Below are 23,986 nucleotides of genomic sequence, written 5' to 3' on the forward strand. Positions count from 1 at the left end.
AGGGGCCAGCTGAGGACCACCTCCGGGTGCGGGATTTTCTCGCTGCGTTGAAGACCCATTGGTGGCCTTCGGCTGTTGTCTGCTTTTTGGTCGGATTGTTGTCTCTTTGACATATTCCCCATTTCCATTCTCAATTTTATGTTATATTTATATAAGTAATTCTTTGGCTCAACATGTGTAGTTTAAACGTTGGTCGTTTAATGCTCATTGTTATTGAAAATAATTGGTATCTAAATTATACAATTGTATTAACAGTAAAATCGCATCTCATCTTTTTTCAGTCCGAGTTGACCGGAGAAGTTTTATGCTGTTCTGCGTAGATAATTTTTGGTTTTGATGCCTCGTGAGTACTCGTGAATGTTATTCGACCAGAAACACTAAAGAAGACGGAAAACGATTTCAAGTCAATGTAAAAAACACTTTAAAAACTTTTGCCTCCGAGGCGCTTTTCTGGATTTACCTTCATTAGGAACATTTGAAAACCAGGGATAAATGTGTATAAAAAAACGCAATAAGATCAAAAAAGTTAGTATGCCCTTTTCAATTGTAAAATGACCAATAAGTTAATCTTAGATCACGATTTCCCGTTGTATCTACCGTGACCATACGGTTACGGTGATGTATGTAATGACTCATACACACAAATGGTGATACTTTTCATAAATCATTTTAAGTAAAGTTAAGGTATGCTTTGCCCTTCTTAAGTTACAATGTACCTCACAGAGTCTTCTTCCGGGTCAGAATAAGAAGGATCATCCCACGTGACAACAGCACTCGTATTCAATGGTTCGGCCAAAATAGTATCTGATGGTTGAGGAGTTCCACATGTAATAGATGGTGGCTTGTTAACTAAAATGGAATGAAAGTTCTAGGTTTTATCAAGAGCTCCATATGTTTTACCAAAAAATCTCAATCTTCTGTTATTTAAAGTTGATATGTCTGATACGGCCATTATATTTAATAAGAAATTGATGTCAATGTGAATAACTTACCAGAAAAGTTGTAAAATTTCTCATACGATTAAAGGGATGATTTTAAAAATTTAATTTTCAAAATACTTTGTATTGTCTCCGGATGGAGTTTAGAGTGCAAAAGACATGTACAATGTATATGAAAATATGAAGATATGGTATTATTGCCATGAGACAACTATCCAACAGAGACTAAGAAGAAGATGTGCTTGTTTTATTAGTCCTGTAACTTATAATCTAAAACACTTGGAATTAAAATGAAAAATAAGATAGAGACAATCTCCTAAATATAAAAAGAAAACATGATTGTCTTCAGTAACAATTAAAATATACATGCATCTTACGCACATGAAGAGATAGAGAGAGAGCTTAAGATGATACCATTAGGATGAGCGTGAAAGGTTATATATACAACTAGAAGTCTATTTTTTTCTAAAAACAAATTACAAAACTCCTAGCAGGTAGTGCGAAACATTCCTAAAAATTATTCAAGCACATTTGATAGGTGTGTTCAAAACTATCGACTTGCCGAACATTACTAAATGTCTTATAAGATTTCTGTGGGTTAAAGGCATTACAATTGCAGTTAAATTTTCATCAGAATATGTTTTATTAAATCATTTTCAAGGCTTTGTTACTGAACAAATATATGATTATTTCATTTAAAGCTGAAAAACTCCAGTACAGTCCAAATGTTAGGAAGATTATCTAATGAATTTTAAATAAAAAGCAAACAAATACCAGACTGAAAACGGGCATTGCTAAATTCATGCAATGCGGCATAAATTTGGGACAACGGCGAAAACATTGGCCTATGTTGAAATATAACTTGCTAATTGAGCTCTTACTTATAATTTGAGGTTCTGAATCTTTGCAGAAAAATAGACAAGCTAGGAATCCAACTGCGCCACCAATTACACTACCAACAGGTCCGAGAACACCTCCCACTTTAGCGCCCTCTTTCGTCATTTCTTTCATTTGCTCAACCGTTGCCCTTTTAACTCTGTCTATTAAAACACAAGAAACAGAATACAAAAATAATGATAAAAGAAAAGAACAAATATATGTACGAATGCACGGATATTTGTGCTCATACTAGATAGTCTGGTTGAGATTATTAGAATAGAGAATAATGAGCAAAACATAGAGAATAGTGAAACATAACCCTCTTCCCCCACCCCCCCCCCCCCTCGCCAAAAAAATAATAAAATTACAGAAATGGTTAACCCTCCCCCGCACTAGACCCTCATAGAAGCCCGTTAGTTTTCATTTTACCTGGATCTTACTTATTTCCAGCTCACTTTTTTATTCCATCACAACGACTTTTTATGCTGAAATATTGATACATGTTTATCTTGTCTATATACCAGCTTTGATTATTTGGTATTACTACAAATTTTTACTTCTTCGTACTATGAACATCAAAATTATTTCATTTTTCCTTAGATGCTGTTCTTGGACCTGTACAGGAAGTTTTATCTAGCAGTAATTGTATAGTTTTATTGTTGATATTCACCCCATATGTACCAAGTGTTAGATTAGTTTTATTGAAATTAAAGAAATTTCTTGGTATTCCTAAACGGAAGATTTTATACACACAGAAGAAGAAGTATACTTAACAACAAAATATGACGCAGGTTTCTTCAAAAGTGATGATTTTCTAAAAATTGTTTGACATTTCACAGTGATATCATACTTTAACTTTGTTTAAACTTGTTTATTTACTTTTGACTTTAATTATTTATCCCTTGTAATTTTTTATTAACTGTGTATTTGCATTCAGGTGTCACAGGTCAAATTTATTCGTTCATTGTGTGTTAATTTACGTTTTTTGATTGAGTTAAGCCTTCAAATTGATATTTTATAGTGTGTTTTTCTATGCTGTGATGTTATACTATTGTTTCAGAAAAGGGAGAAGGTTTGGTACCATTAAAACGTTTAATCCCGCTGCAAATGTTTGCATCTGTCCTAAGTCAGGAATCTGATTACAGTAGTTGTCGTCTGTTTATGTAGTTCATACGTGTTTCTCGTTTCTCGTTTTTATATAGATTAGACCGTTGGTTTTTCCGTTTGAATGGTTTTACACTAGTAATTTTTTGGGGCCCTTTATAGCTTGCTGTTCGGTGTGAGCCAATGCTCCGTGTTGAAGGCCGTACCTTGACCTATAATGGTTTACTTTTATAAATTGTAACTTGGATGGAGCGTTGTCTCATTGGCACTCATACCACATCTTCCTATATCTATTTACCTTTTATATTCTTTATTGCAGTTTGGTTTATGTACTGCGTACTGTATGGTTTTGGTTTTTCTTTTAGGATTGGCGATAATATCGATCATTTATCTTAATTCGATAATAATTTTATTCAGACGTTTATCATAGAAACAGAAACTTATCGAAACAAATGTGTTAATCTGTCTATATTTTATGTTACCCATAATGCATTATATTTTGAAATGGCTTGTGGGTCGTACTAAAATTGCTTTTTTATTGACCTTTACTCATTCATACTAATTTAAAACTGTTAGATTATTCCAAAATACCTTGCTGTTTCGTGTATGATATATACAAATAACCATGGTAACAGTACATAGTTTTTGTGATTTCATCAGTACGAGACAAATCACAAGTTCCATTGTTTCGGATGATTCCATTCTCTACAGGTACATTGCAGACTAAGTTACTCTCCTCAAAAGATTCGACTGAACATGTTTTGCTTTCCACATTTTGCATCTCAAATATCTAAAGAAAACAATTGTAATAACATGAACATCATTAATTCTTTATAATTATTCATGGCTATTTTTTTGGGGGGAGGGTTAATTTGCAAGTCTTAATGGTGGAATAATAACGAAAAACGTGTATACATGTTAGTTGTTACAATATTTTGGGTCATATAATATCACATATCAATATTATTTTAAGTCAACATAATTTTTGACAGACATTTTCCGGATGTCAAATAAAATCACCTCAAAAACTGGCATATTATCGTTGCTTGATATCTTAAGTTCACAACTTATTGAAAATTAAACGAGCAAATTCTATTTAAGTGTAACGGGAGTGTGTTTTCCTACAAGCTTCGTTGTCTTCCTGTTTTTCTACCCAAGTTCTGGGATATCGGACAAACTACGTAACTACGTACATATATAAACAAGATGTTTATTTTAAAAACATATATGGTTGAACACAGTCAAGTTTACATATTACAATAAAAATTATACAAGTGGCGGCTAGTCTACTTGTTGTCTTAATAAAGGTTCCATATCTGAGAGCCAAAGTATGAGCGTCTGCTCATTTCAATTCCTAAGCGGTAGACTGCCTTGAACCCGGTGAATAACGTCATCTTGATAATTCCTAGGGACAACGAGCCCGGGCGGGATGTCTGGCACGTGCAAGAAACAGAAAGTAACCCGACAAGAATATTTACATGGCCTGTCTCAGGAGAAATAGTTACGGAATTATAAATAATACTAACTTTAACCATTTCCCAAAATAAATAAAATAAACAAGCAAACAAAGTGTCCATCATTACACTCCCCCTCTCTTAAGACCTAATGTGCCCACACATATATGCTTTCAATTTAGACTTGTATATATATACATCTGGTGATCATTTTATTTGGCAATCGCCAATGGCAGTCAGCAGGGTTTAAGAACATCCGTTGTTCGACCTGCTAGTCAAATGCGTTTTGTTAAAATATATACTTTGTCACTTTTTTTGGTCCTTTGGAAAATGTTATTTGTGCTGTATTTAGACCCCTTTACCAAGAAATTTGTTTTGCATGCACACGTATAAAATTTGCGGTTTTTATCCAACGCAATCATAGGTTTGAACGTTGTTTTCAATTTAGACTTGTAAATTTTTTTTTCCCCTGGCCGGGATTCGAACTAATGCTACTGAGATATCGTGGCACCAAATCGCCTTGCACTATGCCCGACGCGCTAGACCACTCGACTACCTAGGCTCTATAATAATAAAGCTTTCGGTGGCCGGGTGTTACCTTTCCTCGTCAGTTTTACAATGTATCTAGCTTCGTAACACAGTACATGATATATAAGGCATGAAGATGGAATTGTTACAGATCAGTGGAATTATATATTGTAAAGGATCCTACAAACTAATGTAAGATGCAGTCACAGAAATAATTATATTATAAGTACGTCTGAACCAGTGACGACTCTACAACAGATGTGATCCATCGGATCACCCGGCCACCGAAAGCTTTATTATTATAGAGCTTAGGTGGTCGAGTGTTCTAGCGCGTCGGGCATAGTGTAAGGCGATTTGGTGCCACGATATCTCAGTAACATGAGTTCGAATCCCGGCCAGGGAAGAACAAAAAATTTGCTTCTGCAAATTTATACAGATCTAACATTGTTGGGCTGTTGTTTAGACGAATTATATATACAGAATGTATTTTCAGCCTTGTATCACCATCACTGCTGGTGATCCGATGAATGAAATCTGTTGTAGAGTCGTCACTGGTTCAGACGTACTTATATATATATATATATATATTATAAACAAGTCTAAATTGAAAACAACATTCAAACCTATGATTGCGTTGGATAAAAACCGCAATTTTTATACGTAAGCATGCAAAACAAATTTCATGTAAGAGGGGTCTAAATACAGCACAAACAACATTATCCAAAAGACCAAAAAAGTGAAAAAGTATATTTTAACAAAACGCATTTGACTAACAGGTCGAACAACAAATATTCTTAAACCCTGCTGACTGCCATTGGCGATATGGTGTACAAAAACCTTTGCACCTTTTGTTTGCGGTATATCATCTTTTCCGCAAGTTTATTGTTTTCTGTTTAGTATTAAATTTTTAATTAAGATCCATTTATTACATCGGTGACCCGTTTATTTGGCCATCGCCAATGGCAGTCAGCAGGGTTTAAGAACATTTGTTGTTCGACCTGTTAGTCAAATGCGTTTTGTTAAAATATACTTTTTCACTTTTTTGGTCTTTTGGATAATGTTGTTTGTCCTATATATATATATAGAGAGCTATCAACAAATTAATCAATTTACTGTTAATGTCAAATAATAATTTGAAAAATAGTTCAAGATATTCAATGGTCTTGAACTCAATGTTCAAAAGTCATAAATAATTCATCACAAGACATCATTATGGAAGGAGCATCCAAGCACACATCTTGTCCAAGGTTCCAGGTAGGTTGATAGACATTAAACATTGTTATAGATATATATTTATTTGTTGATATTATTGAATATTTTATTACTTGTTGATATGTATAATATTGAATTCTATTGTAGGTTCAAAAAATCTAATTGCATACTGTGTTAACTATGACTTTATTTCATGTTATGAACATTGAACAATGCTAAACCAGTAACATTATACATATTGTTAATTCCGTTTGTAAATTTAATATTTGCCTATCAATTTTATATTTTAGGTTATGTTCTTGCCACTTAGGACTTAAGAGGGAGGGAGTGTGACGGTAGTCAGTTTTGCTTGTTAATCCTTTCATGTTTCAGGGGTATGGTTAATTTTCTTTCTATTTATTCTATCTCCGTTTTAATAATATTGCTTGTAGTTCCGGCCATTTTCTATCCCCCGCCGGGACACTTCTAGTGACCCGGTAGCCCGGCCGGGCCTATGACGTCATTGGGGATAGAAATACGCTAGCTGCTAATTCTATATTCGTTATATTGTATCTAAATTTATATTATCTTACTAAGGAAACAAGTAAACTTGACTATCTTTAAGTTATTAATTGTAAACTGATTACTCATATGTACATATGTTTTAACAATACAAACTGATGATAAACTATCTATATTCAATGAATCGTCGTTTACCAGTGGAGAAGCAAACGGGATCTAGACAACACACTCCCGTTACATTAGTCAAAGTATTGAGTACCCACGGTAAGTGATGCTTATCAAATATTAAAAACATATATTTCCTTTATCTTCAATAGTGTTTTGTTGTCTTTGAATCTAATGTATGAATTCTCTTTCCATTACTTTTATGTTTTAGGTCTGTTAGAAATTTGTCTCGAACTTGTAACTGATTAACGTATCTGAACTAATGCAAAGTACACGTAATCTTGCGATATTCCGGATTTTAATAAAATTTTGTATGCATTTACTTACCACGTTATTCAATACATTGCTACCAACCGCAATGGAGATTAACGCAAAGAGCGTAATGGTATAGTGAAGACTTTTCATATTAGGACTGCTGAAAAAGGTAAAGTATATTGACTAAAAAAAACCTGGAAGCATTTTAAAACAATCAGGAAAAAGTGTAATGTGGTATAAAAACTGCATAAAAGAATATCTAATCTCAACCCGATGAAACCAAATATATTTAGGAACTAAAGAATCAAATTCAACACCTAAAGGGTGACTGAAAAATATAAGTATGGTCATCTGTGGTCTTCTTCCGACCGGTAGTAAAACTCTTGCGAAAGTGGAGCGTCAGTTCGGTAGTGCGGGATGTATAAATACGCAGCCACGTCCTATCAGAATGGGGACGTTAATTCTGATTGCCTCGTGTAGACAGAGTTCCACGCACTCGTCGAGGGGTCCGTAGGTGGCCTGTTGCAAGGCGAAATTTCTGTCCCTATCCAATAAACCCTCATGTTCCAGTGACAGTGAAAACATTTCTCGTCCGTCATCGCGGACGACCCCTATTACAGGACCTTTCTATTGTAATTTTACTGACTTGCTCCCGTCCTAAACATGCAGCAAATATTTGGACGTAAAGCAAACACAATCAATCAAATTCAATTCTCTGATTATTTTTTTTACTTCTGTTAATTGGAGTGCGTTGTTCTAATACATATATTTTGTAATACTAAGAAGAGATTAAATTCCAAAATCCTGCCTGTCCACTTCTTTGAATTCCGTAAAATAATCATGTCTGATGAAGATCATATACTTCGAGTCTATATTTGCCTCTTTTAAAACAAATTATCTTATATCTATCATTATAAAGTTGCGGCTTATTCTTTGAGAGTTAATCGAGATTGGTAAATACCAAAATCAGAATGGCAAACTCTTTTTACATGTATGAACTACAACAATTAAATGTTTGCCAACACTAAAATTGTCTCATTGCGTAGACTTCATAAATCTTTTACTTTCCTGAAATTATAAACCAAAATTTTAAAGAATATATAGCCAGATAGCAAATGTAGGAGAATGAGCGTAGCTTTATCATATTGAACTATTTTGTAGAGATCCAGGCTTTATTTAAATTTTCCAGGGGAAAAGGAAAACCATAATTGCCTCAGTTTCTATTGTTTATAAATGAAATGCATATTTTTTTACAAATTATTTAGATAAAAAACAATACAACTGTAAATTAGAATCAATGAATTATCAAATAACTTTTCATTATTTTTGAAGATGTTCTTTTTTATAAATCTGAATTGTGAAATTAACCCCACTACTATGATATTATTTCCATACGCACTACACATGTTTCCGGAAAATTAACACTGATCAGTTACGCTAGAGATCAGTTAAAAAAGCCCCCCCCCTTAAAAAAAAAAGGTTTCTGAACATAAAAAAAAGGATCTAAATAGAATACCCAAACCAGACTAAGGTTGGCGTTGCCTTAAGGGGCTGCAACCTAAGTGTTATCTTAATTGCATGAGTTATTAGTTCACAAACAAAAGTCATCATCTAATTAATACAAATACCGAAGGACTTGGAAGATTGAACCCTCGGCGACTGATTGTCCAGTAACAACGGTCGATTCAAAAACTACAAAGACAAAGAAATTGTTCGGTCGTCGGCAAAGGAACTAAAAGGGACTCATTATGGTATCCAGGAACAATTCCCAAAAGAGATAAATGACAAACGTAAAATGTTATGGCCATATTTTAAACAGGCAAAAGAAAACAAAAAGAAAGCTTATTTGAAACGGGATAAGCTATTTATAGATAGGAATGAATTTTTCCTACCCGATGACGATGAGATGGAAACAAATGACGGCAAGGAGAAGTATGAAAAACAAGGTGCGCGTCCAAGGACAACACCCCACAGAGAGTCTCAACGACAAACTCATCGATCCCACATTGGACCCCGCAGAGGGCGTAGACACTAGGTAGATCAAGGAGGATTAACAGACAGTTTCATTCAGCCTGACTACTCTAGTGGAACGGACTTTCACTTAATTACCAATAAAAAATCATGTCATATAGTAAACAATAAATCTATTAAAATGTTAACATTAAATGTATGTGGTATTAAATCAAAATTAATGTACCCTGAATTTATTACTTTACTTGATAATTATGATGTTGTATGTTTTAATGAAACAAAACTTGACGATCTGGATACAGTAGAATTGGAAAATTTTATTTTTTCATTTTAAAAACAGGAAAAAGTATTCAAATCGAAAATCTGGTGGTATTGCCTTTGGCTATAAGAGATATTTAGAAAATGTTATTTCCCCAATACAAACTGAGTGTCCTTTTGTTCAATGGTTTAGTATTTACGAACAAATATTTGACTTAAAAAGTAGTGTTATATTTGGAGTAATTTACATACCCCCTGAAAACTCTATATATACATCAGAAAATGCACTTTCAGATATAGAATTAGAATTTTTTGAGTTACAAAGAACAAATAAGTATATTTGTCTTCTAGGTGATTTTAATAGTAGAACAGCGAGTTTACAAGATTTTAATGAATTAGTAGACACAGATGATTTCTTAGCACAGAATTTAATTGATATTAATGAATTTAGTAATGTAAATATCTTAGACAAATTGGGTATTCAAAGGAAACGACACAGTGTTGATTTAAGTGTAAACACATACGGTAGAAAACTTATACAATTTTGTAAGAATAACAACATGTATATAATGAATGGTCGGATAGGAAATGATGAAGAAGGTAAACCTACGAGCAAGAATACAAGTGTTGTAGATTATGCAATAAGTACAGCAGATGTATTTTATTTAGTTAAATATTTTGATGTTCTACCTTTTAGCAATTTATATTCTGATATCCATTATCCACTTGAATTAGTACTCAATTGTAGTAATACTAAGCAATCAAATGTATATATAAATGTAGAAATGGAATCATGATCAAGTTAATGAATATAAAGACAATATAATTGACAAAGAAAGTACATCTAAATTGTTATCTTTTATTATGAAAAAAACTGAAAATGTTCACAGTGTTGATAAAAATACTATTGATGAAATTGTAAATGAAATAAGAGATGTTTTACTGAATTCTGCTAGAAATACATTTGGGGAGTTCGTACAGAAAACTTATGGATATGATTTCACGGGAGGGAAACAAAATCACCGCGATTGGTTTAACACAGAATGCCACCGGGAAAGGAGGGCGTTTAGAAAATCAAAAAGGTTATATAAACGATATCATGGTTCACGCATGTTCAAGGAACGTATGAGACGTAGTGAGACTCTATATAAAAAAAACATGGATAAAATTATAATATCATTTAATGTTAATTTACGTTCAAAAATGAAAAAGATGCGAACAAAAAACCCGAAAGAATTTTGGAAAATTATAAATCGAGGTAGACGAAGGGAAAAAAATGATATTAATATTGAAGATTTGTTTTCCTTTTTTAAGGATCTGAATAAAAATAACGAAACAGAAAACCGATACAAATTAGAAAATGATGTTAACGAAAATTCATCAAATGTATTTCTTAATGCTTGTATCACTAAAGATGAAATATTGAAGGCCATAAAAAGCCTGAAAAATAATAAGACACCTGGTGATGATCTTATTGTAAATGAGTATATATGTTCGTCTATTGAATTTTTTATTGATGTCCATGTGTATCTATTTAATCTTATTTTTGACACAGGATTGTTGTCTGAGGCATGGTTAGTAGGAAATGTAATTCCATTGTTTAAAAACAAAGGCTCTGAAAATGATCCACAAAACTATGTATATGTAAGAGAATGATAATCCCTTTCTTCATGAATAAGTACGAGCGTTAGCGAGTACTTATCATGAAGTAAGGGATTATCATTCTCTTACAAACTTAGAATATTGTAAAGTGCTCAAGGCTCAAATGATCTATTCAAGAATTAGTTTCATTGTCAGTGCAATGTTTATAATTGATGCATAACTTCCTTTTTCAGCATGTCATTTTTAGTGATGTGAGGACTTTCTTATCATTTGGGAAATATTTAAAAAAAAAAAATGCGTTATAGATATTAGGTGATACAACAGTAGAAAGAAAAGGTATGCATTGTATGTTTCCTGATTGTGAGTATGAATGTAAATCATGTAATATTTTAGTGAGGAATTATCCTGTTTTATTTACAGTTTAAATCAATTAATACATTAGAGTTACAACTAAATTTTATTTCACAGCCAATAATTTGGTCCGGCTTTTTACATCAAATACTGTTTCATTATGTCAGGGAAATGCTAAAAAATAATGCCCTTAAAAGTTTTTAATATGTTTAAAATTTAATTCCTGTTTTTTATCGGAACAATTGTATTGGAAATAACTATTCTCCCCAACCGCTGATCAAGTAATCAAAGTTTGCGAAAGCTAAAGATTTAGGTTATTTCTTATCTGAAAGATTTGTTTTCTTTTTTTTTGCATTGCTTTGGTAATGTTTAATTTTATAGTAATTTGAAGTTATAAATATTTTCATAATAAAATTCACGGTACCAATTTTACTGCACCAGCAAACTTTAACTTATTTTGAGATTTTTGTTTGTTTCACAATTCAACTTTTAGTCAGTTTCAATCACTGTGTGATAAAACCTTTCAATCTGATAAATGTGCTTCGGGGCAGTTGTAACTCATTTATAGAAACTCTTTGCTTTGAACTGTAAATAGACCCAAATAATAGGATAATCCCTTACGAAGGACATGATTTACATTCATTCTTCACAATTAAGAGGCATCCAATTCTACAATTTCATTGGTCGAGAGTACTTTGCTATATTCTAAAGGCCTTTAGCACATACTTACAACTTCTCGTCCAATCGAATTGCTTGTATTTGCCTTCTAATTTTCATAGTACATATTTTTTCCGTGTACTAAGTAACTACGCATGAATGACCACAAGGGTATTTCATTGTATCGTAATCAAGATATTAAAACAAAAAATGCCACTGGCTATTTTGAAATAAAATGCTGTGTTCCAAATTAGATTAAATAGTTTGTAATTAGTTTTCACACTGATTTTTAAATATCCTGCTATTAAAATCTTTGGATCTAAAAAATGTTTTTGACGATTGCAAGTTTCTTTCATTTAAATAAAGAGTAACAAATATGGTTCTTTATACCTTGATTAGAGTACAACGCCATCTTAAAATTGTGAAAATTATTCATCCGTACACCAAAAAGTGAAGGGAAATTAAGGCAACTTGATCTATTTCGTCATAAATTGATTGATTGATTATTGGTTGCTTAATGTCCAGTGGCAAATATTTCATGCATGTTCAGGGCGATGTCATTAGTTCAAAAACCGTGATAATGTCTGAAGAGAATGTGCCACCTATATATATATATATATATATATATATATATACATGTTCTGATAAATCTTTTAGTTTTTAATGTGAAATAAATAAAATAAACATAAACCCTAGTATCTTTGATCTATTGGTAGCTGCTTTTTAATGACTATCCGCTAGACTATCTATTGGGGCATACCAGGGGCGGATCCAGCCATTTTTAAAAGGGGGTTCCAATCCAGGTTAAAGGGGGGGGGGGGGGGGGGGTTCCCACCATATGTCCCCATTCAAAAGCATTGATCGTCCAAAAAAGGGGTTTTTGCAACACCCGGACACCCCCCCTTTCCACCTGGATCCACCACAGCATACTATCTATAGCTTTAGTTTTACTGTGAAATGGAAAATTGTTTTCAAGACATGTAAAGCTTCCACTGCAATTTAATAATTGCCTGCTTTTGGTCAATTTATTTTGTCATCTTACCATGTAAAGAAGTACATGTATAGTAAAACACCGCTTTATATCAATAAACATACTTACACCAGCAGCTACCATCTTTTCATTCTGGAGTCAAGGGCCTTTTGAAATCACATATTTTACAATGATACTAGTGAGTAGATTTACAAAGTTTTGTTAATGAGCTCCGTTTTACAAACACCTGTGATACAAGTACTCAGCCAAAATAAACTATCAATAGACCAATTAAAAGATTACTCGAGTTGTAAATATGTGCTAAATTGCATAGTCTATGAAAAGGTATATACTATGAAATTAAGAGCTCGGGGCAAGCCCCTCGCTCTAAATTTCATAGTTGTACCTTTCCATAGACTAACCTAGACATAACGTTATTATCTACTCTGGGTAAACTTTTTACCTCAATATTGAACACAAGATTATGTAATTATCTTGATGAATTATGTATACTAAATGAAAACCAAGCAGGTTTCAGAAGGGATTATTCTACGACTGAACACATTTTTACTATACATATTTTATTTGAATTATTGAAATTGGGAAAGAAAAGGTTACATTGTGCTTTTATCGACTTTGAAAAAGCGTTTGACTCTTTACAGCGAAATTTACTTCTGTTGAAATTATTGCAGAATGAAGTAAATGGGAAATTTTTTCGTGTTATTCAGATTATGTATGATTTTGCCAAATCTCGTATTATACATGAGGGCAAAAAATCCGATTTCTTCCCTTGTGAGATGGGGGTACGGCAAGGGGAAAACCTTTCACCTGCTTTGTTTTCTATATTTTTAAATGATCTTCAAACTTTTTTTGAACAGAAAAATATAACTGGCTTAAGATCTATATCACAAGATATCGAAAATGAGCTGTCAGTATTTTTGAAATTATTTCTACTTTTTATATGCAGATGATACTGTTTTATTAGCAGAAAATAGCACTGATTTACCATACATGTTAAATACCTTTTACGAATATTGTGAAGAATGGAAAATGAAAATAAATACAAATAAAACTAAAGTTTTGATCTTTTCTAGTGGCAGAATGCCAGCAAATCTCAAAATGACAAAATGGTTTTACCAATACTGTTATATGGATCAGAAATATGGGGTTTTGAAAATATAGATATACTTGAACGTGTACATTTACAATTTTGTAAAATGATTTTACATTTAAAACAGTCTACTCCAAATTTCATTGTGTATGCAGAGCTTGGCAGATACCCCATTACCGTGTCTGTAAAATTACGAATGGTTAATTTCTGGAGTAGACTTCTTAATGGAAAAAAAAGTGAAATTTGTGTTATATTATACAAACTTGTATTTTTATATTATACTGATAACGGAATAGAAACTAAGTGGATATCATATATTAAAAATATTTTTGATAATTGTGGTATGTCCAATATATGGAATGCACAGTTTGTTGATAAATGGGTGACAAAATGTATTGAGCAAAAACTCAAAGACCAGTTCCAACAATATTGCTTTGCTTTTGTTGCAGACTCGCCTAAAACTATATGTTATCGTATTTTTAAAAACAAATTTCAATTTGAAAAATATTTTTCTTCTTTGCCTTACAAATTTATTCATACATTTTGCAAATATAGATGTGGAAGTCACCACTTGCCGATTGAGTCTGGAAGGTGGCAGGGTTTTCCGAGAGAAGACAGAATCTGCCGTCTCTGTGACTCAAACGACATTGGTGACGAGTACCATTACATTATGAATTGTGGAACATTTAAGTTGGAAAGAAAGAAATTTTTACCCAAATACTGTTTGTCAAAACCTAATATCTATAGATGTGATCAACTGTTTAATTCATCAAATATTGTAATATTAGAAAAACTATGTAAATTTATCAAAGTTATAAATGTGAAAGTCAGTCCTCCAAGTTAATTTCATTGTACTGTTCGCACATGCATGTAATAATTGTACCTTATAGTTATATTTATGCTATGTAATTGTAGTTTTATGAGAAATAAAGTATTCGTAATATTCGTAGAGGCAGTGTTGTTACTTGGTAATAAAAAAAAAATTAAAGAATTCTCCATGAAAGCCCTGAAAAATTTAATCATATATATTTCTTTTTAAATTTATCATAAAATCATATTTGAATAAAAAAAGGTTCTTAATTAAAAGATTCTTTACCTTTAAAAACTAAAAATTACATACCGTGCATTGAACGTCTTCTCTAAAGATTAAAAGCCGATACAATAATGTTTTATAGTGATTATCAGGAAGTAGTTCTAGTTCAATGGTCAGCTTTTGAAATAGACTGCATATAGGAAGTGGTAGTTAATACTTTATATATTTGTAATTTCTAAAATAAAGCTATTACATCTGTAATAGTAAAAAGTTTCCTACTTTAAAGAACTTAGCCCGTTAGTTTTCTATTTTGAATCGACATTTTTCGTTTTGTGGCCTTAGCTTGTTGCAAAAAGTGCATGCGATATGCGTTTTGCTCATTGTTGAAAGCAGTAAGGTGACCTATAGTGTGCTGTTAGGCAGGCTGGTGTCATGAAATACTTTCAGATATAAGTTACAGACCACACCAACAACCAAAACCTGTCTCCTTCCAAATAAATTGACAAAAATTAACTAACAACACATGTTCCATGCAGTCTGGTTTAGTGCAGCTCATTTTATGACTGCTACAAGTTGTGCTGCTTGGACCATGTGTTGTTTGTTGTTTTTTGTATGTCTTATTTTTCGGAGGAAGCGGGTGTTGGATGTTGATGTGATCTATATCATGTATCTGACATTATTCATTCTAAACAAACAAATCTTTTAACACTTTTAAGTGGAATAACATATTATTGATTGATTGGTTGATTTGTGTTTAACGCCATTTTCAACACTATTGTGCTATTTCGTGGCGGTCAGTTTTTATTGGTGGAGGAAGTCGAAGTGCCCAGAGAGAACCACCAACCGTCGGTAGGAAAACTGACAATCCTAGTCAATTAAGATTGGAGTGGAGTGCACCTGCCCCGTCCGGGATTCGAACTAACAACTAGTTCGACTACTTAGACCACTCGGTCACCGAGGCCCCCGAATAACATGTAATCTCAGACGTTTTAGATCAACCCCGGTTTTTTTATATGTTCGGTTCGCATTGCTCATGGGTCTTTAGTTTTATATGTATTTTATTGTTTTCGTCAGCTTTCGTATGTTTTAAACTGCATGTTCAACGGAGAATATCACATGCATATTCGAGACGATATCTTTTTATTGTCATATGAATATCGAAACTTTTTAGCATTCATAAATTAATCACTTTATAATGTATATAGTTTAAGAAAGCGGATTTAAACTAATCAACGCTGATTTTATCACATTTAATATCAAAATTATGCAAATTAAACACTTATCATAATCAAGTTAACGTTCATGTGTAAATTAAAAACATTTCGAAATGTAATTAACTTTTAAAATGTAAGTTATAACATGCAAGTTATAAATATAACGTAATTTGCAGTATGTTCAATTTGAGTGTGGTTTCTTTTTTCAACATAATAAAGATTTTTGTCACGTTGTATCAATGCAATCTCATTAAATATATTATATCCAAATACATTAGTGATATACAGGCTTAAATGGTTATATTTTTCTTCTTTTTTTTTCTCTCATTAAATCTTATTTGGGATCCACGAAAAATGCAATTTTATTTTGTAAAGTTTTTATTTTGTTTTTAGATAACCAGCGAGAAAATATATCAATTTAATCTCTCTCTCTCTCTCTCTCTCTCTCTCTCTCTCTCTCTCTCTCTCTCTGTATATATATATATATACTCTACCAAGAAATTTGTTTTACATGCACACGTATAAAAATTGCGGTTTTTATCCAACGCAATCATAGGTTTGAACGTTGTTTTCAATTTAGACTTGTTTATATATATATATATATATATATATATATATATAAACAAGTACGTCTGAACCAGTTACGACTCTACAACAGATTTTATCCATCGGATCACCAGCAGTGATGGTGATACAAGGCTGAAAATACATTCTGTAAATATATATATATATATATATATATATATATTAGCGAATCTTATTATTCAAACGCAGAATAAGAAATTCACAATTCCCTTGAATATTTGTATATTCTTAAGAAATCTATTTTTATATAAATTGCCAGGTGTGCGTAACAGAATCCATGAAAAACTAGACATGGGCAATACCCCCGCCATGCTCTGCCATATGCATTAGTATAGTTCCATATACTTGAGATTTGACAAACAGTGATGTTGAAGTACAACTTGAAATTGTTGCGCTGTCTGTAAGACATGATGTCCCCGCCTGACCATAAGAAATTATAAATTTAACACTATGTATGATGATCTATCTTTTATCTTTATTCTGAATGTCTACACTTACAATACTGAATGTCAAACCGCAAGGTTTCAACTTTCCAGTTTTAGTAGTCACAAAGTTCAAATTTCTATTTCCAGTGGTCGCCAAGTTCAACTTCCCGGTATTGATTAAATATTTGACAGAACTAAAAATCTTATTTATTGCATTACGGACATTAAACTGTAATAGTATAAACAATTTTTTCAATTATAAAGCAAGTGAGAAGGAAATGAAGTCCAACTACCGGTTTTTGTGAATATCTAACATCCCAGCCTTTCTGACTTTTAGAACAAAAAATGACTAAGTCCAAATACCTGGTATTTTGAGAGTATATGAAAAAAATTTAAATCCCGTGGACATGCACATCTCTTTAATGTGTAGTAATATCCTACAAAATATTTAATCTGTTACACAGTAGCTCAAAAACTGTAGAGGAGATAGCTGGACATATCATGTATCTATATCCGGACGGACGAACGGACGGGCGTACGGATGAATGGACGAACGGACTGACGGACGGACAGACGGACAGGGGTAAACTAATATGCCCCTCGACATTTTGTCGCGGGGGCATAAATAACAATGCATGGCCTCGTTATAATGTATCAGCACATCGTGCGTATTTTAGACTACACGCCATCGATGACATCCGAAGATTGCCAATGGTCATTAAACCCAATATAATTATTGAGTGAAAGCTGTTTTGTATCAACTAAATTATTTATTGTCCTGTTTTTTATTTTTTTCCTTTAAACATCAGTTGTTTTACTTTTTTTCTCTTGTTAACTTTTTTTTGTATTAAACAGCATATTTGTTGTGCTTTTGTACTATATATTTTCCTTTTCTGGATGTCTCTTGAGGACGTTTGCACTGCTTTCCCTTTAATAGCTGCACAACAATATTATTATTCATGGTATATCTAGTTTCAAATTTTTCATTTTAATTTTTTTTTCACGCAGTTGTATACATCTAAGGTGTTTGGAATTTATAATAATGAGCTTATTTATTTTATAAATAAACTTGTTTGACCTTTAAACAGTAGGTAATTTGTTATTGATAATTTAAATCGAAATTACCGGGTCTGTAAGAGGAAGTTAATATACATAGAAAGACTATTTGATACCAAGAACTTTATTGATGTCTTTCAATTTAAATTTTAATAGACTTATTGTTGTTTACGTATCTTATTTACGAACCAAACATTGGCACTTAATCAAAGGCTTTTGAAAAACAAAACAAATGCTCACTATAATGATTCCCTGGGAGTTCCTTGCATTGAACATTTAAAAGTGCAGTAAATAGACTTTTTACAACACGTTACGTCTCAAAAAAAAGACCTTTTGTCAATCTAAATGCTTTCAAAACATGGTAATCCTGATGATAATTAAAAAATATAAGAGTATTGAACGTTGTTTTATATGCTGAAAGGTTTACAACGATTTAACAAAGAGCTCACCACTTATGCATGTACCAGAATTAAGACATTAAACACCGACTTACTTACACCGACTTGGCTATGTCACAGATTTGGGGAAACTTTTGTATACTACTTTCGATCGTTAAACTATAACTGAAAATCGAAAAAATAATGCATTTATCTATTTTGTTTTCTGAAATTGTACTGATTGAATTCTTTGAAAATAGGCGCACATTTGTATAGAAGCGCATAAAATCGGCAAAAAACGTTCGTAAATTTGTCTTAAAATCATCAAATCTTCAATTTCAAGTCCATAGATTTTTCTTAAAAAATTATATGTTGTTCATACACAAATTTCCGTTTGATACATGTACATGATGTACCAAAGGAGCAGTGATAAGATACAATGTACCAAAGAAGAAATAATTTTTACAATACTAAATTATTGACACTGACGAAGGCTATTTGTTAAGCCGAAATATTTGTCAACACGATTTTATAACATCCTCTTCGTATATAACCATCTTATATTAGTACCGTTGCGCAAATCTTTAGACTTTTATATATTTTTTGGTCTTTTGGAAAATGTTGGTTGTGCTGTATTTAGACCACTCTACCAAGAAATTTGTTTTGCATGCACAATATAAAAATTGTGGTTTTTATCCAACGTAATCATAGGTTTGAAAGTTGTTTTCAATTTAGACTTGTTTATATTTTTTCGTATGGGCTTGTATTATATTTGCCTTCGGGTTTATATAATCCGTGCATCCTATTTCGACTCTTCAAAATTAAAGAGTCAATGCTAAATTGAGGTAAATTATATGGCCTTCCAAATACCGTTTCGATTCCTAACATCACTGAAGAGACATTAATTGTTGAAATCCGGATATGGTGTACAAATTTTTGCACCTCATGTTTGCGGTATACCATCTTTTCCGCAAGTTTATTGTTTTCTGTTTGGTATTAAATTAACAATTAAGATCCATTTTGTTACATCTGGTGATCCGTTTATTTGGCAATCTCCACGGCAGTCAGCAGGGTTTAAGAACATCCGTTGTTCGACCTGCTAGTCAAATGCGTTTTGTTAAAATATACTTTTTTACTTTTTTGATCTTTTGGAAAACGTTGTTTGTGCTGTATTTAGACCCCTCTACCAAGAAATTTGTTTTGCATGCACACGTATAAAAATTGCGGTTTTTATCCAACGCAATCAAAGGTTTGAACGTTGTTTTCAATTTAGACTTCAAGTTGTATATATATATATATATATATATATATATATATATATATATATTATATAATTCGTCTACACATCAGCCCAACAATGTTAGATCTGTAAATTTGCTTTCGCAAATTTTTTGTTCTTCCCTCGCCGGGATTCGAACTCATGCTACTGAGATATCGTGGCACCAAATCACATATATATAAATACATTTGGAGATATACACTTAGTATATTGTATCTTATATACACTTGGTTCATTGTATCTTATTATCTTGTATATGTGCAAAGGAAGTAATGATAACACAATGTACCAAGGAAGCAATAATAAGATAAATGTAGTAAGGACGACATTTGTTAAAGACATATCTTTTCATTCATATTCTTGTTTGTATATCTTCAAATGTATTTACATGTGTATATATATATATAGTTGGCTCAAATAACTTAAGAGTCTATGCGTTTCTTATGAAATTCAACCCAGGCTTTCAAATGAGGTGCAGTAAAATTCGTACGTCTTACTTGGTTTCTAATGACTGCCTTATCAACTGTATAAAGTGATATTAATATCAAAAGTACAAAACTATCACTTAATTCTATGGAAGTGGGTTAAAATATATTATTATACTTTATGCAAATTTCTTATATCATCCATTCATTTTATTGGACATGCGGCATCTGTTAATTTTCACTAACCTTTCATAAGCCCCGCCCACCCATAGCAACATGTGATAATTTTAGCAACGGGTGTTAATGCCTAAAATTAACACCCGCTGAGCCTGAAGTTTGCCGATCCGGAACAATTAACACCCGCTCCGGCCGAGGTTTACCGATTCTTTTCCGTCGTTTTGTTGTTGTTATTAGTAAACTATCTTAATTTATGACTTTATTTTTTTACAATTGTCCTTCTAATAACATAGTGCACACTTGAATCATAAGACATTAAGTATAATAAAAACATACTGCCCTTGGATGAAGGTGTCAGGGTGATTATCACCCTAACACCTTCATCCAAGGACAGTATGTTTATATTAGACTTCAGTTTAGTGATTTGTATCAAGCTTCACCACAAATAGAATATCTATTTATTCAAAACGTATTTTTTTCTAATATAGGATCAAGATATGTATTTAAATGTGGTTTTAATATTTTGTGTCGTTTGATTACAGTCTCATTGACATATAGTACGTCAGTCTCTACTTTTATTCATATTGCATATTTTCTTGAAATGTTCTGTAAAAAAGACTAGAATTCATTTGCAGCTGTATTTCTTTCCCAATAGAACACAGATGTATTGATTATTTAGATCTATATGTATTTACAATTTCTTCAGTTTCAAAGTTTTTGTACTTAAACTTAAACTATATATCTTGTGCATTCCGGAAAAGGTAACATATATAAGGAAATGTGGTAGGATTGACAAATTTTAACTGCATTCAAGCTTTTTGAAAACAGAAATTCTGTAGTCATATTATCTTGAGTTCTGGGATGCAGGCGCAGATCCATGATTTGATGTTATGGAGGGTGGGGGACGCTCCTGAGAATTAGGAGTTAGAGGGTCATATTTTGACAGAAAATGGCTGCATAATATCTATCTATATATTTTTTTTATGTTTTAGGGGGCGCGCGCCGGATGCGCCACGTCTTAATCACTCCTTGTGACGTATCATAAATGCTCAGAGTTATTGAAATATAGTCAGGAGTACTTCATCTACTGATATGAAATCTTTATTTCTAACACTCAAGAATGAGCAGCTATTCTAGCTACGACATTGTGCGTCAGTATTATAGATATTGCAAATAATGAATTATCCCACAAAAATGATTTAGTTAAGTTACGGAGTTTTGATTAGCTTATCAGTTTTATGATTAACATTCAATTCTAAAACATTGGAATTTAGCTATACCTCGGTCAATAAAGTTAAATAGAACGTCAAAACGTTTACGGCATTACCCTACAAACATCTTGCCGAATACCTCTTTTTCAAAATTCTCGATAAGGTGACTTCTTCCAACACAATTAGAACTTATATATATGTCTCTGCAGCTAGATTGTTCAACAAAAACGCACGTGGATATTCACAAATATTCCCGTGCAATGCCAGAAAATGACAAACCTGCTCCAGCCGCTCATCAGTGAACGGAAGAACTTTTTCTCTCTCCTTTTCATATGACATATATATAATATTACACATATTTACTTTCACGGTACTACAATCTGTCGATACCTATAGTTTGGCATTACATAAGGTCATGTTTTTCTCTGACTGTTAATGGCGTCTTTAAACTAAATCCATTGGATGTTGGATGTGTACTGATTGATGTTTTAGTCTAAGATACATGATTTTTTTATTAGTTGTTATTGGCTTTGAACTTGCTGTCAGTAACTGCGAGTACTCTCAGATCTGTACTTAGTGTCTTTTTGTTGTGGGGATGTATAAGTACCCGTCCACGTCCATTCTGTTTTTGTTAGATGTATTTCTATTTGTATTCATCTGATGAGTTAAGCCTTTTTCAACTGATTTTTATAGTTTGTTCTTATGTTGTACTGTAACACCACTGTCCCAGGTTAGGGGGAGAGTTGATCGCTCACAAACATGTTTTAACCCCGCCACTTTCTTTATGTGCCTGTCCCAAGTCAGGAACCTGTAGTTTAGTGGTTGTCGTTGGTTCATGTCTGTCATATTTGTTTTTTCGTAAATTGTTTTGTTATTAATTAGGCTGTTTGTTTTCTAAATTGAATTGTTTCATATTTTTCATGTCGGGGCCTTTTATAGCCGACCATACGGTATGGGTTTTTCTCATTGTTGAAGGCCGTACGGTTGCCTATAATTGCTTACATCCACTTCATTTGAACTTTGGTGGAAAGTTGTCTCATTGGCAGTCATACCACATCTCCATATTTTTATATTATATTCAATAAAGCTCAAACAAAGTAGAAGTTGTAATACATGTACATGTATAAATGTATATGTTACACATGTAACAATACCTCAGTATGACTTAAAGAAGTAATTGAAATACAAAGGTCCATTCAAGGTCAAAATGACTATGCAAACATCATCATGCATTAATATAAAGACATATTCCTTTTAAAATTTTATGAACTCAATGTAATTGAATTAGGGAGCAAAGATCACCTGATTGTTTTGAAGTCTTTTTATATTTGTACTTTTAAGAACAAAAAGTTCTATCATTGACGTTCTTTTAAAAACAGGGTCATGTTTTTTCTCTGACTGTTAATGACGTATTTACACTAAATCCATTGGATGTTGGATGTGTACTGATTGATATTTTAGGCTTAGACACATTCTTTTTTATTAGTTGTTATTGGCTTTGAACTAGCTGTCAGTAAGTGCGAGTACTCTCAGGTCTGTACTTAGTGTCGGTTTCTTTGTTAGGGATAAGGGATGGATAAATACCCTGCCATGTCCGGTCTGTGTTTATGTCTGATGTTTTTCTGCTTTGTATCGATCTGATGAGTAAAGCCTTTTTCAACTGATTTTTATAGTTTGTTCTTATGTTGTGCTGTTACACCACTTCCCAGGTTAGGGGGTTGAGCGCTCTCAAACATGTTTAACCCCGCCACATTCTGTATATGCCTGTCCCAAGTCAGGAGCCTGTAGTTCAGTGGTTGTCGTTGGTTCATGTCTGTCATATTTGTTTTTCGTTAATTGTGTTGTTATAAATTAGGCCGTTAGTTTTCTCAATTGAATTGTTTCATATTTTTCATGTCGGGGCCTTTTATAGCCGACCATACGGTATGGGTTTTTCTCATTGTTGAACGCCGTACGGTTGCCAATAATTGCTCACATCCACTTTATTTGAACTTTGGTGGATAGTTGTCTCATTGGCAATCAGACCTCATTTCCTTATTTTTATATTAAACATTTACACTCAACAACAATTCGTCGATTTGTTTAAAAAAAAAACAACATTAAAAATAAAAATTGATTTTAATGTGTTCCTTTCAAGCAGGCAATACAGATATATGTATAATTTAAAATAAAGTGAAATAATAAACATTAATTGATTTAAAGCACGCACGTGAAACAGTTAAAATGAGGTATCAAATTCTACCACATG

General features: G+C 32.5%; 2 protein-coding genes across 10 annotated transcripts in view; one reads left to right on the forward strand and one right to left on the reverse strand.

Moving 5' to 3' along the window:
• LOC127708916 (sushi, von Willebrand factor type A, EGF and pentraxin domain-containing protein 1-like) overlaps window positions 1-15,109 on the reverse strand; it is a 49,897-nt gene extending 34,788 nt beyond the window's left edge. Inside the window, exons 1-5 of one of the 2 annotated variants that reach the window (XM_052214081.1) lie at window positions 15,077-15,109; window positions 7,109-7,196; window positions 3,513-3,711; window positions 1,820-1,978; window positions 717-849 (exon numbers count right to left, since the gene is read on the reverse strand). In XM_052214081.1, the coding sequence (XP_052070041.1) occupies window positions 717-849; window positions 1,820-1,978; window positions 3,513-3,711; window positions 7,109-7,186 (569 nt within the window). In that variant the 5' untranslated portion in view covers window positions 7,187-7,196; window positions 15,077-15,109. The remainder of the gene's footprint in view (window positions 1-716; window positions 850-1,819; window positions 1,979-3,512; window positions 3,712-7,108; window positions 7,197-15,076) is intronic. The other variant, XM_052214083.1, reaches the window with a different exon arrangement.
• LOC127708917 (sushi, von Willebrand factor type A, EGF and pentraxin domain-containing protein 1-like) overlaps window positions 1-23,986 on the forward strand; it is a 271,696-nt gene that overhangs the window by 117,761 nt on the left and 129,949 nt on the right. The window lies entirely within an intron of this gene.

Source organism: Mytilus californianus, unplaced genomic scaffold (assembly GCF_021869535.1).
Source record: "Mytilus californianus isolate M0D057914Y unplaced genomic scaffold, xbMytCali1.0.p SCAF_7, whole genome shotgun sequence".
Lineage (NCBI taxonomy): Eukaryota > Metazoa > Mollusca > Bivalvia > Mytilida > Mytilidae > Mytilus > Mytilus californianus.